Source organism: Toxorhynchites rutilus, chromosome 2 (genome assembly GCF_029784135.1).
Source record: "Toxorhynchites rutilus septentrionalis strain SRP chromosome 2, ASM2978413v1, whole genome shotgun sequence".
In the NCBI taxonomy this organism is placed as follows: domain Eukaryota; kingdom Metazoa; phylum Arthropoda; class Insecta; order Diptera; family Culicidae; genus Toxorhynchites; species Toxorhynchites rutilus.
The window spans coordinates 303,193,756-303,208,634 of NC_073745.1; the positions used below are offsets into that span (position 1 = coordinate 303,193,756).

General features: G+C 40.0%; 2 protein-coding genes across 6 annotated transcripts in view; one reads left to right on the forward strand and one right to left on the reverse strand.

Annotated features, from left to right (window-relative positions):
• Window positions 1-14,879, reverse strand: part of LOC129771009 (uncharacterized) — a 493,902-nt gene that overhangs the window by 291,690 nt on the left and 187,333 nt on the right. The window lies entirely within an intron of this gene.
• LOC129771013 (phenoloxidase subunit 1-like) lies at window positions 12,261-13,018 on the forward strand. Its single transcript, XM_055774244.1, has 2 exons — window positions 12,261-12,397; window positions 12,452-13,018. Exons 1-2 carry the CDS (start codon window positions 12,365-12,367, stop codon window positions 12,905-12,907), a joined length of 489 nt encoding a protein of 162 aa, XP_055630219.1. The 5' UTR covers window positions 12,261-12,364; the 3' UTR covers window positions 12,908-13,018.

The following is a 14,879-nucleotide window of genomic DNA, read 5'->3' on the forward strand; positions in this document are numbered from 1 at the left end:
GTATCTGGCCATTGAAGTAGCATTTTTCCACTCTTTTTCGATTTAGCTTTGATGCTTTGACATTACGATTCTGTGGAGTTCTATGATGTTCGATGACGTATACTCCGTTATCGCGATACCACTGTTGCGCATTCTTACTGTAGTGATAGCTCGCCGAATCCGCCATTAGCTTGACGGGACCCTGGTGGGACCTAATGAACGGCAGCACACGTTTTATCAGGCTTTCGTTCATCTCCTTTTCATTTCCTTTCGGAAAAGGAAATGGAGAATATAAGGATATAAGGACAATCACACACGAAGATCGATAGCTTTTAGGAAGACATATATTTGAGACATGTAATCAAGGTCTAACCGAGCCAACACATCTCTCACCGGCACATTGGGCTGCCTTCCTCTAGCCCGAAGAGAGTTTTCGAAATTCGATCTGGCAACAAGATACTCCTCGCACGACCGAACAACGTGTTCGATGTCGTGGTAACCTTGGCCACAAACACAGATATAGCCATCGGCAAGATTTAAACGAAAGAGTAGCGCGTCTAACGGACAGTGATTGGACATGAGTCGAGAGAAGGTGCAAATAAAGTCCCGACTCAAGTCCAGACTTTTGAGCCATGGTTTGAGGCTAACCTTAGGGATAATCGAGTGAAACCACCGGCCCAATTCATCTTCGTTCCACTTACGTTGCCAGTTAGTGATGGTATTTTTGCGGACTAAAGAATAAAATTCATTGAAGGCGATTTGACGCTGATAAATATCGCCTTCAATTGCACCTACCTTTGCTAATGAGTCAGCCCTCTCATTACCCGGAATTGAGCAATGTGAAGGGATCCAGACAAAGGTAATGATATAACAGCGTCTGGTTAAAGCACTCAAAATTTCTCGTATTCTCTCAAGGAAGTACGGCGAGTGCTTTTCCGGCCTCACTGAACGGATAGCTTCGACAGAGCTAAGACTATCCGTTACAATGTAATAGTGTTCAACAGGTCGTGAGGCGACGCTGTCCAGCGCCCAATGTATTGCTGCCAATTCAGCAATATACACTGAGCAAGGATTCTGAAAACTGTGGGAGGTGCTAGAAAATTCGTTGAACACTCCAAATCCTGTGGACTCATTCATAGAGGACCCATCAGTAAAGTACATATTATCACAACTGATACGCCCATACTTTGCATTGAAGATCGTAGGAACGATCCCCGATCGATGATAATCTGGAATTCCATGGATTTTCTCCTTCATGAACAGATCAAAATGTACAGAGGAACTGATGTAGTCAGGAAAACAAACACGGTTGGGAGTATACGAAGAAGGATCAACCTGCATAGAGATGAATTCATGATATGAGCTCATGAATCCTGAATGAAAATTTAGCTCGATAAGCTGCTCAAAATTTCCGATCACCAATTGGTTCATAACCTTACACCGGATGAGGAACCGAAGAGATAATAAATTGAAGCGATCTTTTAGTGGGAGTAGGCCTGCCAAAACCTCGAGACTCATGGTATGCGTTGAGGGCATACATCCCAACGCGATACGGAGACAAAGATACTGAATTCGCTCGAGTTTAATGAGGTGTGTTTTGGCAGCTGATTGAAAACAGAAACTGCCATACTCCATCACTGAGAGAATAGTTGTTCGATACAACATTATAAGATCTTCGGGATGGGCTCCCCACCAGGTGCCGGTAATTGTACGGAGAAAGTTTATTCTTTGTTGACATTTTGACGTTGGACTACGTCTTTCATTTCTATACCGGGGTGTAAAATAGAAGTTTCGAAAACGAAAGCGTTACGCCGGAGACCGAGATTTTGAGTGTTAATAGCTCCTAAACAACTAAACGAAATGGTATGATAAACACTTCATTCGAAAGATAAAATGTCTACGCGTTCTATACTTGTTACTTTCTGATCCAAAAACTTGTTCAATAGTCTTAAATTTGCTTTCAAAACAGGCTGTTGTGGTGGAGCTCTTCATTTATCATGAAAGCGCGGATGAACGGTGTCACCAAGAGTCTGTTTGTGCACCTTATGCCAGAAGGGAATCCATCAGGAGGAGAGTGATGCCACAAACGGTTCCCCGGGAAGATCTCGAAGCAGCCGCTACACACACACACACACACACAAACACATACACGCGCGGAATTCTTTCCGTTTGGATGCCATTCAGCATCGAGAAAGATCCGGAAAATAATCTGCCAGTTCCTCTGGGAATTTAAAAATACATTCATGTGAAAGAGTTTATTTGAATGTTTTCTATCCATGTAACACTGTGACCAAATACATTTTTTTTTTATCTGTATTATAGTGATTTTCAACTCATTTGGCTGGTTCGTCACTTTTACTTCCATTTTAGGAAGAATGTCGGGAGTGAGAATTGAACTCGTGACCTTTAGCGTAGGAGGCATGGATGTTACCACTACGCCAGATCGCCTCCCTGACCAAATACATTTGGTTTTGTGATTTTTCAATCAATCGCAATTAACAGGATAGCTTCTGAAGATTATTCTTCCCCATTAGTAGGATATTTCCGTATCCAATATTGGATGCATAAAACCTTGTGCCTCCAACGTAACGCTCTCGTTTTCGAAGTTCTCCAAATATTCATTCATTCAGAATGAATTCAGATTCAACTTCAAACAAATGATCTCTAAATCAACGATAGTCCTACGTCACCCTTGCGGTTATACCATAGATATAACCCACTTCTTGTTTTTTACTCAGATACCTAATATGGGCCCCCAAGTACATTTGGAGTCCAACCAGACCCCAAGGTACTTGAATGACATAGCATGAGTGATCGGTTTACCCAAAAGTTGAAGCTTTGGTTTTGCAGGTCTATGCTTCCTAGAAAAAACCACCATCTCTGTTTTCTCCGTGGAGAATTCGATCCCTAGCCCAATGGCCCAGGTTGAAAAATTGTTCAAAGTATCTTGTAAGGGTTCTTGCAGGTCGGATTCGTTTGATCCTACGACAGACACCACTCCATCATCTGCAAGTTGTCTTAGGCTGCAATTTTGTGTAAGGCAATTGTCAATATCGCTTACATAGAAGTTGTACAAAAGGGGGCTTAAACATGAGCCCCGGGGGACTCCCATGTAGGAGATCTGATTTACTATCGAATTTTCTTGAGAAAAGTTCAAATGTTTCTCACAAAGCAAGTTATATATATTATCCAATATTATATTATATTATCCAATAGAGGCGGCAGACCCCGAGAGTGTAATTTGTCTGACAAAACCTCTATTGAAACATGATCAAAGGCCCCCTTTATGTCCAAGAATACTGAAGCCATTTGTTTTTTTTCGGCGTAAGCCAATTGAATTTCTGAATTCGTCCCCTTGCCCCTGCGGAACCCATATTTTGTATCTGAGAGCAAGCCATTCGTTTCAACCCAACGATCAAGGCGAAACAAGATCATTTTCTCCAACAATTTCCGTATACAAGACAGCATTGCTATTGGGCGGTATGAATTGAAGTCGGACGCGGGTTTTCCGGGTTTTTGAATAGCTATAACTCGTACTTGTCTCCAATCATCCGGAACAATATTATGTTCCAGAATGTTGAATAAATTCAACAAGCGATGTTTCGCCAAATCAGGGAGGTTTTTTAACAAGTTGAACTTAATTCTATCCGTTCCTGGAGCCGAATTGTTACAAAAAAGGAGAGCAAGAGAGAATTCTACCATCGAAAACCCGGAATCAAGATCGCACCTATCTTGTGGTATATCTTTGCACGGGAGCGGAATCGGGACAAATCTTCCGCGCAAAATTGAAAATCCATCGATGTGAATATTCTTCGCTTTCATTCGTTGAAGAGCGATTTCTCATGTTTCGAGCTACTTCCCATAATTTTTTCATTGACGTTTCTCGTGACAAACCTCCTACGAAATTTCGCCAATATGCACGTTTTTTCCTTTGATCAAGTTTTCAAATTGATTTTCAAGGTCCAAATACGACTGAAAATTTTCAATGGTTCCACGTTTCCGAAAAGCTTCGATTTATCCTGATAAAACTTAGAACATTGGCTATCCCACCATGGATTGGGAGGCCTTCGGCGAAGAGTGGAACGCACGAACCGCGCAAGAGCCGTTCCTTGATAATTGCCCAATATCTCTCGATGGGACAAAAATCCGGGCAATTTGGTGGATTGATACTTTTTTCAATGAAATCGATCTTGCAGGTGGTGAAAAAATCTCATACAAAAAAAATGTTTTTGAAGACAATTTTATATTATAACTAACTGACCTGGCAAACTTCGTCTCGCCCAAAATATATTTTTCGTTATCACATTCACGTTTTCTTACTAAGCGCACGTTCATGGGTCCAATCGCGGGATTGTTCATTGAAAATTTTCAATTGTCATGTTTGGTTGGAGTATGTTTGATTCGAATATGTGTTTTAATTTTTTGGAACCCTCAGGGGGTGTCATACCATCATAGAAACATTTCTCGTACCCAAATACCCTCACATCCCAAATTTGGTTCCGTTTGCGTAATTTATTCTCGAGTAATGCAGCCCCCCTTAGGGAAAGGGGAAGAATGTCAAACCACTATAGAAACGTGTATTGCCCCCTACAACCTCCATATACCGAAATTGGTTCCATTTGCTGGATTAGTTCTTGAGTTATGCAGAAACTTATGCTTCATCTGTGTGGTAGACCCCTCCCCTTCCCCTTACAGAGAGGGGAGGAGTGTTGAATCACGATAGAAACCTCCACATGCCAAATTTGGCTTGATTTGCTTGATTAGTTCTCGAGTTATGCAGAGATTTGTGTTTCTTTTGTATGGCAGCCTCCCCTTAGAGAGGGGGAGGAGTGTCGAACCACCATAGAATCGTTCATCGATCCCTATAATCTCTATATGCCAAGTTCGATTCCATTTTCTTGATTAGTTCTTGAGTTATGCAAAAATTTATGCTTCTTTTATATGGCAGCCCCTCCTAAAAGAGGGGGAGGAGTGTCTACTCACCACAGAAATGTTTCTTGCTTCCTAAAACCTTCATATGCCAAATTTGGCTTCATTTGCTTGATTGGTTTTCGTCGTATGCAGAAGTTTGTGTTTCATTCGTATGGCAGCCCCCCTTACAGAGAGGGGAGGAGTGTCTACTCATCAAAGAAACGTTTCTTATCCCCTAAAACCTTCACATGCCAAATTTGGCTCCATTGCTTGATTAGTTCTCGAGTTATGCAGAAATTTCTGTTTCATTTCTATGGCAGCCCCCCGTTAGAGAAGGGGGAGGAGTGTCTAACTACCATAGAAACATTTACTGCACGCCAAAACCTCCACACCAATTTTCGTGTTGATCGGTTCAGTAGTTTTCGAGTCCATAAGAATCAGACAGACAGAAAGACAGAAAGACAGAATAACAAACATACAACATTCCATTTTTATATATTAGGCTGTCAAAAAAGTCCTGCGGTATTTCCGCGAGGTGTCGTTGTAAGTGCGTAGTTCTAGTTGTATTCATTGTATCGAGTCATACTATAGCTTGTTGGAAAGGTATTTTTGCGCTATAATATAGTCCTTGACAGTGTTTTGTTTGGCTAAGTCGTTCGTGAGTTATAGTGTCGCAAATATGGAGCAAAATAAAGAGAAAATCCGACATATTTGACAGTACTACTATGACAAAGGCAAAAATGCATCTCAAGGTGCCAATAAAATTTGTGCAGTTTATGGACCCGATACAGTTTCCATTTCCACCGCACAACGATGGTTTCAACGTTCTCGTTCTGGTGGTCGAAAACGGTCGTGGTCGAAACCCGCTGAAGCGGCTCAGACGGTGGCCAAGCCCTCATTAACGGCCAGGAAGGCTCTGCTGTGTGTTTGGTGGGATTGTCAAGGAATAATCTATTATGAGCTGCTTCCCTATGGCCAAACGCTCAATTCGGACCTGTACTGCCAACAACTGGACCGCTTGAAGGTAGCACTCATGAAGAAGCGGCCATCTTTGATAAACAGAGGCCGCATTGTTTTCCATCAGGACAACGCCAGGCCACACACTTCTTTGGTGACGCGCCAAGAAACAAGTCATCGAACAAAACGGCGCATATTTGACTTAAAACAGATGATTGTAACTAATTTTATGAACAAATGAAAATTCAAAAAAAAAATACCGCAGGACTTTTTTGACAGCCTAATATATAGATGAAAAGTGAAATGTTGGAAATATATAGCCAAATGATTAAATAAGACTAAGGTATACGTGTTTCAAGTAACTAAAAAACATTGTGTAGCAATTTTCATTAAAATTTCATTCAAATGCCTTTCTAAATGCAGCTTCATAATGTCTCTATCATAGAAGTTTTGGTCCTTATTGGCGAAAAACTGCAGCAATAGATTTTTACAACCTTCTCTTAATCCTAATTTTTTATCACTCTGGGAATGTTGCAATGCGAGAAAAAGGTGGTAATCGCTTGGTGCCAAGTCCAGACTATATGGTGGATGCATTAAAACATCCCAATCAAGCTCCCGGAATTGTGTGGCCTTGCGTTGTCCTGATGGAACACAACGCCTTTTCCGTTGGCCAATTTTGGACGTTTCTGGTAAATCGCTAGCATCAAACGGTCCTTCCGAAAAACGTTGTTGTTGACTGTTATTTTCCACAGATAGATACAAACATTGGCTATACAGTGTTGCCACGTTTATTTGAAAAGTGCACCCGTGGCCTTGACGTTATCCTTGACTCTGCTGGAGCAGAGTTCGGATATCGTTTGTCAAGCCATGCATTGGTTTGCACTGTATTTTTTTCCATCATAAAGCAATGCTTTTTCAATAGACGAAATCCGGATTTTTCCATTTTTTTCACAATAACAAAAGTTGCTTCACTCTCAATGCTGTAACTCACGAACCAATCGACCGATTGCTGTCAAATTTCGACACGTTTCCATTGAAAGATGGTACTTTGTGATAGTCAGATAGATTTTTGCAAGAGGCGCCATCTAGACGTCAACCTTATGAACTTTTCAACCGAACTGTTACATTCAAGACGTGATATTTGGTACACAAATTTCAAATAAGCACTCATAACAATGACCCAAGTAATACAATGTTGAGACGGCGAATTACCTATAGGAACATTAGTGCCATTAAAGAAGAAGGGAAGAAGAAATTTGGTAGAATGTGAGATGTCAGATTATGTATAGCAAGCGAAATGAAATTAAAACAACAATTTTCAGCTATTTTTTTTTAAACTACGCAAGCCATCGACTCTTTTGATGATGATGGCCCCGCCACCTTCCCCTACAGAGGTTTGAGCAAGACGAGTTATCTAGAAGGATCAGGATCATCAACGGTTTCTACTAAAGAGTTAATTCCAATATTTCGTTTTATTCTAAAATAGTATGTGAAGTGATAAACAGTGCATTGAATAAAATGACTTTGTAGTCCTATGCCAACAAGGCGGTGGTGTCTTCGAAACCACTATTTTTTTATAATAAAATCGAAGTTAATGATTACAGTAAAGTAATAATCGTGATTCATTGCTGATAAAAAAAGTGATCAATAAACGAGACAATATTTGAAAAAGTTGACGTAGGATACAGTCACGATAGTTGTCGGTGCAAAAATTTCGTAAATCTATCAATAAACGACTGATCGTGACACGATCGATATCTAGATTTCCAATTTGATTCTCACCCACCGTATTCCCAGGATTATTGCCTTTTTGCAATAAGGCATGCACTTGCGGAGCAGCACTACTCCGAAAAATGTGTCGGCGAATGAATTTCGCCGAAACAAAATATGTTTTATTGGAAAGGAATCTACAATTTTCCGAGAGACGGTCGAAATGTGTAGAATCAATCGGGGATTATTTTGTATAAATATATTTTGAGGTTCGCCTGAAGACTATGTGACCTAACAACAGTTTTATATGATTCACTCATTGCATCGATGTGGTTACGACTACAAAACTGGAGCGTCGAACAACTTACGGGCATGGATCCCGCATGAATCTGTCATTTCCGATTTGTTTCACTTAACTCCGTTGAGCACTTTCTCAGTGGATGTTTGTCTTGCACAACTCGAAGGCAAATGTTTTACTTTGTTTCGTTTTGCGGCGAGAACGGATTGCACTTCTGTGCTCTTGGATAAGGACCATACATCTTCGGTGTCGATGTTTCGGTGAATTGGTTTTCAAACTTTTATCTCATACTAAAACGAGATGGGAGAAATTGTGTTTGTAAATGAAGAAAGTTACGCTGAACATATCCCGTGCCACAAAAACCGATACCGTTGGTTTTGGGGAAACAGTTTCGAATGCAATATTGATTGGGACAAACTGTGCTGAATCTTTGTATCCGTTCCGGATCATTTGAAATGAGGTATTCAGTATGTAAACTTCAGATACGAATGTCGAATGGTCGAATAGAAAATTCTAGTTTTTCACTCACTCATGCAATAAGTATCTGCCATAGTTTAGAGTACCTGCCGAATAGAAAACAAGAATAGATTATAAATTTGAATTCATATTAAAATGAGAAAATTAAATGTAAAATTAATATATTATTGAGGTATTATATTTTCCATCGAATGCAACATATTCTTACTTTTGAATGAATAGATCATTGTACGGACAATTAATTATTCACCATATTGTATATTCACACTTACGCAAGCGACAGTACAACAATCAGTTTCCAGTGAACGTGACTAATTGATCGGAATGCTTTATTTTCTGGTTATCGTTCTGAACAAACGAAATTCATTCGAGCGGAATCGGTTATGTTTAGTAAGATAATAATTACTATTTCGAGAGTATAGATCCACTTGACAGAATTATGTGCTCTCGAAACAAATTTTCAGCCCATTAATTTATCCCACTGAGGGATGTCCTTTTCAAAGTTTGTGTTATCATCTATCAATGGGAAACAAAAAAACGAAGAACACAATCCGTTGTGGTCGACTTTCCAATGTCACTCCTATTCCGGATCATAAATTTCGTTCGACATCATATCCACTTAATGCATAAACTATAATTCTCTGCATCGAAGAAGCTAGCATCAGAATCCATTACAGTTTGTTTCAATTTTCGGAGAACTTTGCTGGAAAACTGACCTAGAAGGAAACGAATGCTTCCGACCGCATCAATTACCAATAAATATTCATATCTACGATTATCTTCACTCCACGCTGGGTCAGAGAAGAATTGCGCTAACCCTGCACTCGAAACACAAACTCTTCTCTTCTCTGCAAAGTCCTGGTTCCTGATTCCGACTGAACCCGGCCCCGCCATTAATCCAATGTTCGAGAAGCACCCAGCAGCCTCCAATATTCAAGAAGCGCTCAGCAGCCACATCTCATCCCCTGCAGCGAGAAGGTGAGAAACGAGTTCCCATTGCTTGCTTGGGGGGAGGAGAGCAGAAATTATAAATTTTTCATCCCATAAAGCATTATCACTCTCACTCTCATAACGTGGTGGTGGCGATCCGTATCTGCTGCTGCTGCCGGAGGGAAAACCACAATCTCTTATCTTCCCCATTTTTCCAACCCGTGAAAATCCTTCTCCCCTTCTTCTGCTCCACCATCCAACGTTGTTATGCTGCATCAAATTCGACCGGGCGAATGGCTCTAATTTCTCTGTTCGAAGCAATTCGCTTGCGGTCCACACCAAGCTCGGGAGGCTCGGGTGGAATGCCGGCGGGAATGCAGGCTGCAGGCGATGTGTGTGTGGTCCAGAATCCAGAAACAGAAGGAAAACAAGGTTTCTGTGCCACAAGTTTCACAATCACACTGAAAGCAGGCCAGTTTTCTCCAGATTTTCCTAGCGACCGGTTCTGGTTTTTTGGTTCGTTTATCTTGGTTTTCTTCTTTTGCGGGTAGCCAATTCGATGCCAGTGGAACTTGTGCAAGCTATGCATGATATTTCGCCTACCAGGACCCCCCCCCCCCCGCACACGAATTCACTTGCAAGGTATTCGAAAACGGAAAAATGATAAATGTGCACTTTTATTCCGAAATACAGCTGGATGCTGCTTGTTTTAAGATGGTGGCGCAGGAATTTAAGCCGGGTTCTCCGCTCGTCATTTGTGTTCGGATGTGTTGAATTTTGATAGAATGTTTGGAATGCGGTTGGAGTCATTTAAAACTTTGGGCTCGGAACGCAGTGGTGCGTGATGTGATTCCAAATCGTGTCTTATTAGATGAGGGAGATGCGTTAGTTCAGGTTACCAAAGTTACCAGGACTTGGTACACAGAGAGCCGAATTTCGGTACTCTCTAATCCAAAAATGCAGGTGCGTTTTTTTCGCTGATTTTTCGTAATCAATATTTCGGCAGTTCAATGAAAAAAATCTTCTTAAAAAAGCTAAAATTTTGCGCGAACCTCGCATATTTATTCCTTTTTGAAAGCTTTAGACCCATTTTTTTTATTTCACCCTTTGGGTGCATCATTTCAGGCTGAAAAATCGGTTTTTACCTATACGCAAATCTTTGAAAATTTGTAGCGTTTGGGCCGCTCGACCAATTTATAAATACTTGAGTAGTTGAGGGAGAACTTGAGTACAAATGAAGGTACTTTGATGAACGTTCCCGAAAATATATTCTACTGCGCCTTAAATGTCTAAGGTAAGACGCCTATTTTTTTTATTTTGGTTTTTGACGTGTCGAGCCTAAAACACCCTAATTTCTCTTTTTTTTCGGAAAGTTCAGACTTTACATAAAATGTCAAAATTCCACTAACTATTTTCAAACGGTTTTATTACGCTTACCCTGTAATCTGTTTGTATGTTTGTATGTTTGTATGTTTGTATGTTTGTATGTTTGTATGTTTGTATGTTTGTATGTTTGTATGTTTGTATGTTTGTATGTTTGTATGTTTGTATGTTTGTATGTTTGTATGTTTGTATGTTTGTATGTTTGTATGTTTGTATGTTTGTATGTTTGTATGTTTGTATGTTTGTATGTTTGTATGTTTGTATGTTTGTATGTTTGTATGTTTGTATGTTTGTATGTTTGTATGTTTGTATGTTTGTATGTTTGTATGTTTGTATGTTTGTATGTTTGTATGTTTGTATGTTTGTATGTTTGTATGTTTGTATGTTTGTATGTTTGTATGTTTGTATGTTTGTATGTTTGTATGTTTGTATGTTTGTATGTTTGTATGTTTGTATGTTTGTATGTTTGTATGTTTGTATGTTTGTATGTTTGTATGTTTGTATGTTTGTATGTTTGTATGTTTGTATGTTTGTATGTTTGTATGTTTGTATGTTTGTATGTTTGTATGTTTGTATGTTTGTATGTTTGTATGTTTGTATGTTTGTATGTTTGTATGTTTGTATGTTTGTATGTTTGTATGTTTGTAGTATGTTTGTCTGTAGCGCTGACCCACATTTATAGAAATTTGACCCCCTTTCTGTTGACCGATTGATCTGAAATTTGGTACACACATTCGACGTTCAAGTCTACGACAATCTACGTTCAATCCCAAAAAACGAGCATGTGCAGGGTTGGTGGACAAAAATTGGATGCCTTAGAAGAATGGATGGTTCGCTCGACTCTTCGGCGCTTCGATACCTTGTTTGTAACGCTCTCACTATGCCTCACTCCTGGGCAGTGCTTGGAAATATCAGTTTCACATCAATTTTTTCAGCTGAAATTTAAGACCACCTTTGATCATTATACCATTGTATTCGGGATATCGAAAATGAACTAACGCCAAACCTCACAATAACAGCAAGCCACTGACAGTTGATTCATTCACTTTCGTTCATTTCCTCTTTCGCTCTGCTCTGCGTTCACGGAATGTAAACAAAAATAAATATCCCAAGTTTTGCCATTCATTGATATTAATGCACCAGTTCATTCAATATCAACATCGTTCTCGGACACTGTCATACTGTTAAAGAAGTTTATTCACCTAACCAGGTATGCAAATTGCAAACTATAAAAGCGATGCTTCGCAGCAGTTAACATTCAGTTTTGTCTTTCTATATATGCGATTGATTTGCAAACAATAATCTACATTCATTCATCATGTCCGATTGGAGAACAGGATTCCTGTGTTTGATGGCCCGTCCGCGGGAACCGCTCTGTCTCCCAGAGTGCGAGAGGAAGAATTTGTGGTGGAGCAGTCACAACGAATGGCCATTGATATTCCGTTGAATTATACGGCTTCACAGGCGGATGTAGAACAACGAATGGCTTACTTCCGGGAATATATCGGGGTGAATCTTAAACCTGTTCCGGAGCCCTACTTCCCTAAAGTTTTGAACAGTGCCACAAACAAGACCTATGCATCGAGGAACAGAAATACATCGCTAAGCGTAAGCATTTCGATATTTTTGATAAAAAATGTTCTATAAAAAACTTGATTACTGCACGTAAATAGACCAGCTGATGCAGTTGAAACAATTTTGGAAATTGAAAATTGATTTATGGATGCAGTCCAATCACGAACAGTAGTTGAGGTATTAAACGTTAATCGTTAATTTGGATATATGTTTCAGTATTTCTCATTTCAGCCGGATGGTGAGCGCCTCCCTCTCGAAGATAGTAACGGTATAGACATCCTCGGAAATCTAATGGAAAATCTAGTCTACTCTATTCTATCTGTGAATATACCATACTATGGAAATATCCATTCGATGTTGCATAATTTGTTAGGATTCGCTCATGATCCAGACATTTTGTACCTGGAAGGACCTGGGGGGATCGGTGAATTATCGACAGCGATTCGTGATCCCATTTTCTATCGACTACATCAGTTTATCGATGATCTATTCGAGCAATACAAAAAAGGGCTTACACTCGATACTAAGCAAGAACTGGGATTCCCTGGTGTAACAATTGGAGACGTTTCGGTGCAAGTTACCAATGGGAGAGTGGCAGTGAATCGTCGGCTCACGTCTGCTGACATATGGGTTTCCCGTTTGATAGGTTCATCGATAAGACGATTGTTCAGATGGAAGATTTCGTGAGAGCATTTCCCAACATGAAGCGAACGTCATCCGTGGGGAATATTTTTAACAATATGTATTAGGAACGGTACTCCTGGATTTGGATTCAAATTAAATTAAGAAAGACAAGGGGTGCAAGATTGCGTAACTAAACAAAAAGTGGATTCAGCTACAGTTGAAATAAAAATATTTGAGAAATGGCTAAAAAAATATAAATTTATTTTATTTTCATTTTACGTAGGAAAAATCGAAGCATTCGAATCTGCAATGGCTCAGTAGCCACCAAGGTGGCGACATCCTTCCATTTATATAGTATTGGCAGTATCTGATCGAAGGCGTCTTTATTCAGTTTGATGATCATAATATTGGCCAGAGTCTCTTCCTTCAAGCATGTTCTCTGGTTAGAGAGCACCAGTGCGAGTGCGCTAAATGCCCTTTCCACTGATACCTGACTAGAAGGAGTAGCAAATTCAACCTTGGCCACTGCGTAAAGTTCAGGATGCGAACTCTTTCTTTTGATCCAATGTTTCCAAACATCGAAGTTATGCTTCTGGCGAGGCTCGATATCCAGCGCTTTGAGCTGAAGTTTGAATGCTGATTGATTTGTGTCTATTTCAGCAGCAATTGAACCCCCGAAAAGCTCGGTGATGTAGCCATCGCTTGCATCCATGGCATCAGATGATGAAGACGTAGTAGTCGAAGAGGCAGCATTATCGTCAGTATTATTGAGTCGACATATGTGGTTCCAAGTTTCTGTGATGAAACCCTAGAATAATCGAATGCATCAGTACAATTTTGGAAATAATTTATTTTTCAATTTGACATACCTGAATAACCTCCTTTTCTTTGCCGTTGAAAATAGCTGAATTGACAAAATTCAGTCTTGGATCCAAGTACAGGGCCATTCTGAAAGATTGAGACAGTCATAGCTTGGAAAGCCTGCTCTGAAGAGTTTCATAGAGTTTCATAGCCAACGGATTTTTATGTAATCGACGAACTTCGCCTATAGCAATCAACCATGCTATATAAAAATCTGAAAGCGATACGTGTGAACTCTGCAGATTTTGAGAGCATATGTACACTGGCTTGAATGCTTCTGCATAACTTTCAATAAACTCCCAGTGGCTTGAGAGATCTGTAACGAATAAAATATTGCTGGTAAATCAAAAATATTATATTTCATCAGAAAACCTGATATTACCTAGTTCTGCAAATTGTTCAGCCAACTGTTCGAAAAACTGTTTCTGCTTCAGGAAGCTGCTTACCATTATATAAAACCGCCCCACCGCGTCTGGCACCAAGTTGGCGGGTAAGTGGCATTGTGATGACCGAAATTTGTCGTGTATTTGACGTTTTTGCATTTTTTCGCTATTTCCGTTATTTCCTTAATAGAGTCATTGCTTTTATTTACTACGTCCAAAACAGCTAGCTGCAACGTGTATGCCGCACACCTGATGAGATTTAATCGCTCTCTGAACACCTCGCACAGGCTGGCCGTAAGTGTGTCGTTTGACTCGAAATTTTTTTCGCTATCATCATCTTCTCGCAAAGACAACATGACCAATTCCTCCTTCAGTTTTCTGACGGCTGCCAACATATTAGCACCGTTATCTACTACCATTGAAAATACTTGGTCGAGGGTCATTCCGTAGCTTGTCAACGTATTCATTATTTTTTGTTTCAGTAAGTTGGCAGTCTGACTCTCTTTGATTTCAAGTATACCTATAATATGAAGCTTTTCATTAACGGTTTTACATAGCTACTCAAACTAAATCTTACCCAAGGTCCGAATGACAATCTCGTCGCGTATGCAATATTGAGCATTTATGCACAATACGTGGCGGTTATGGCGACTTGCGGAGTCGAGCTTAATCGAGATAAGCTTATTTTTCATCTCGTCAGCTATCGCACTTTTCACTTTTCCCACAGCTGCTTGCAGATGATTCTTAGCTATCTTCCCATTGAATGAAATTCCTGGTCCAACAGCCTCGGA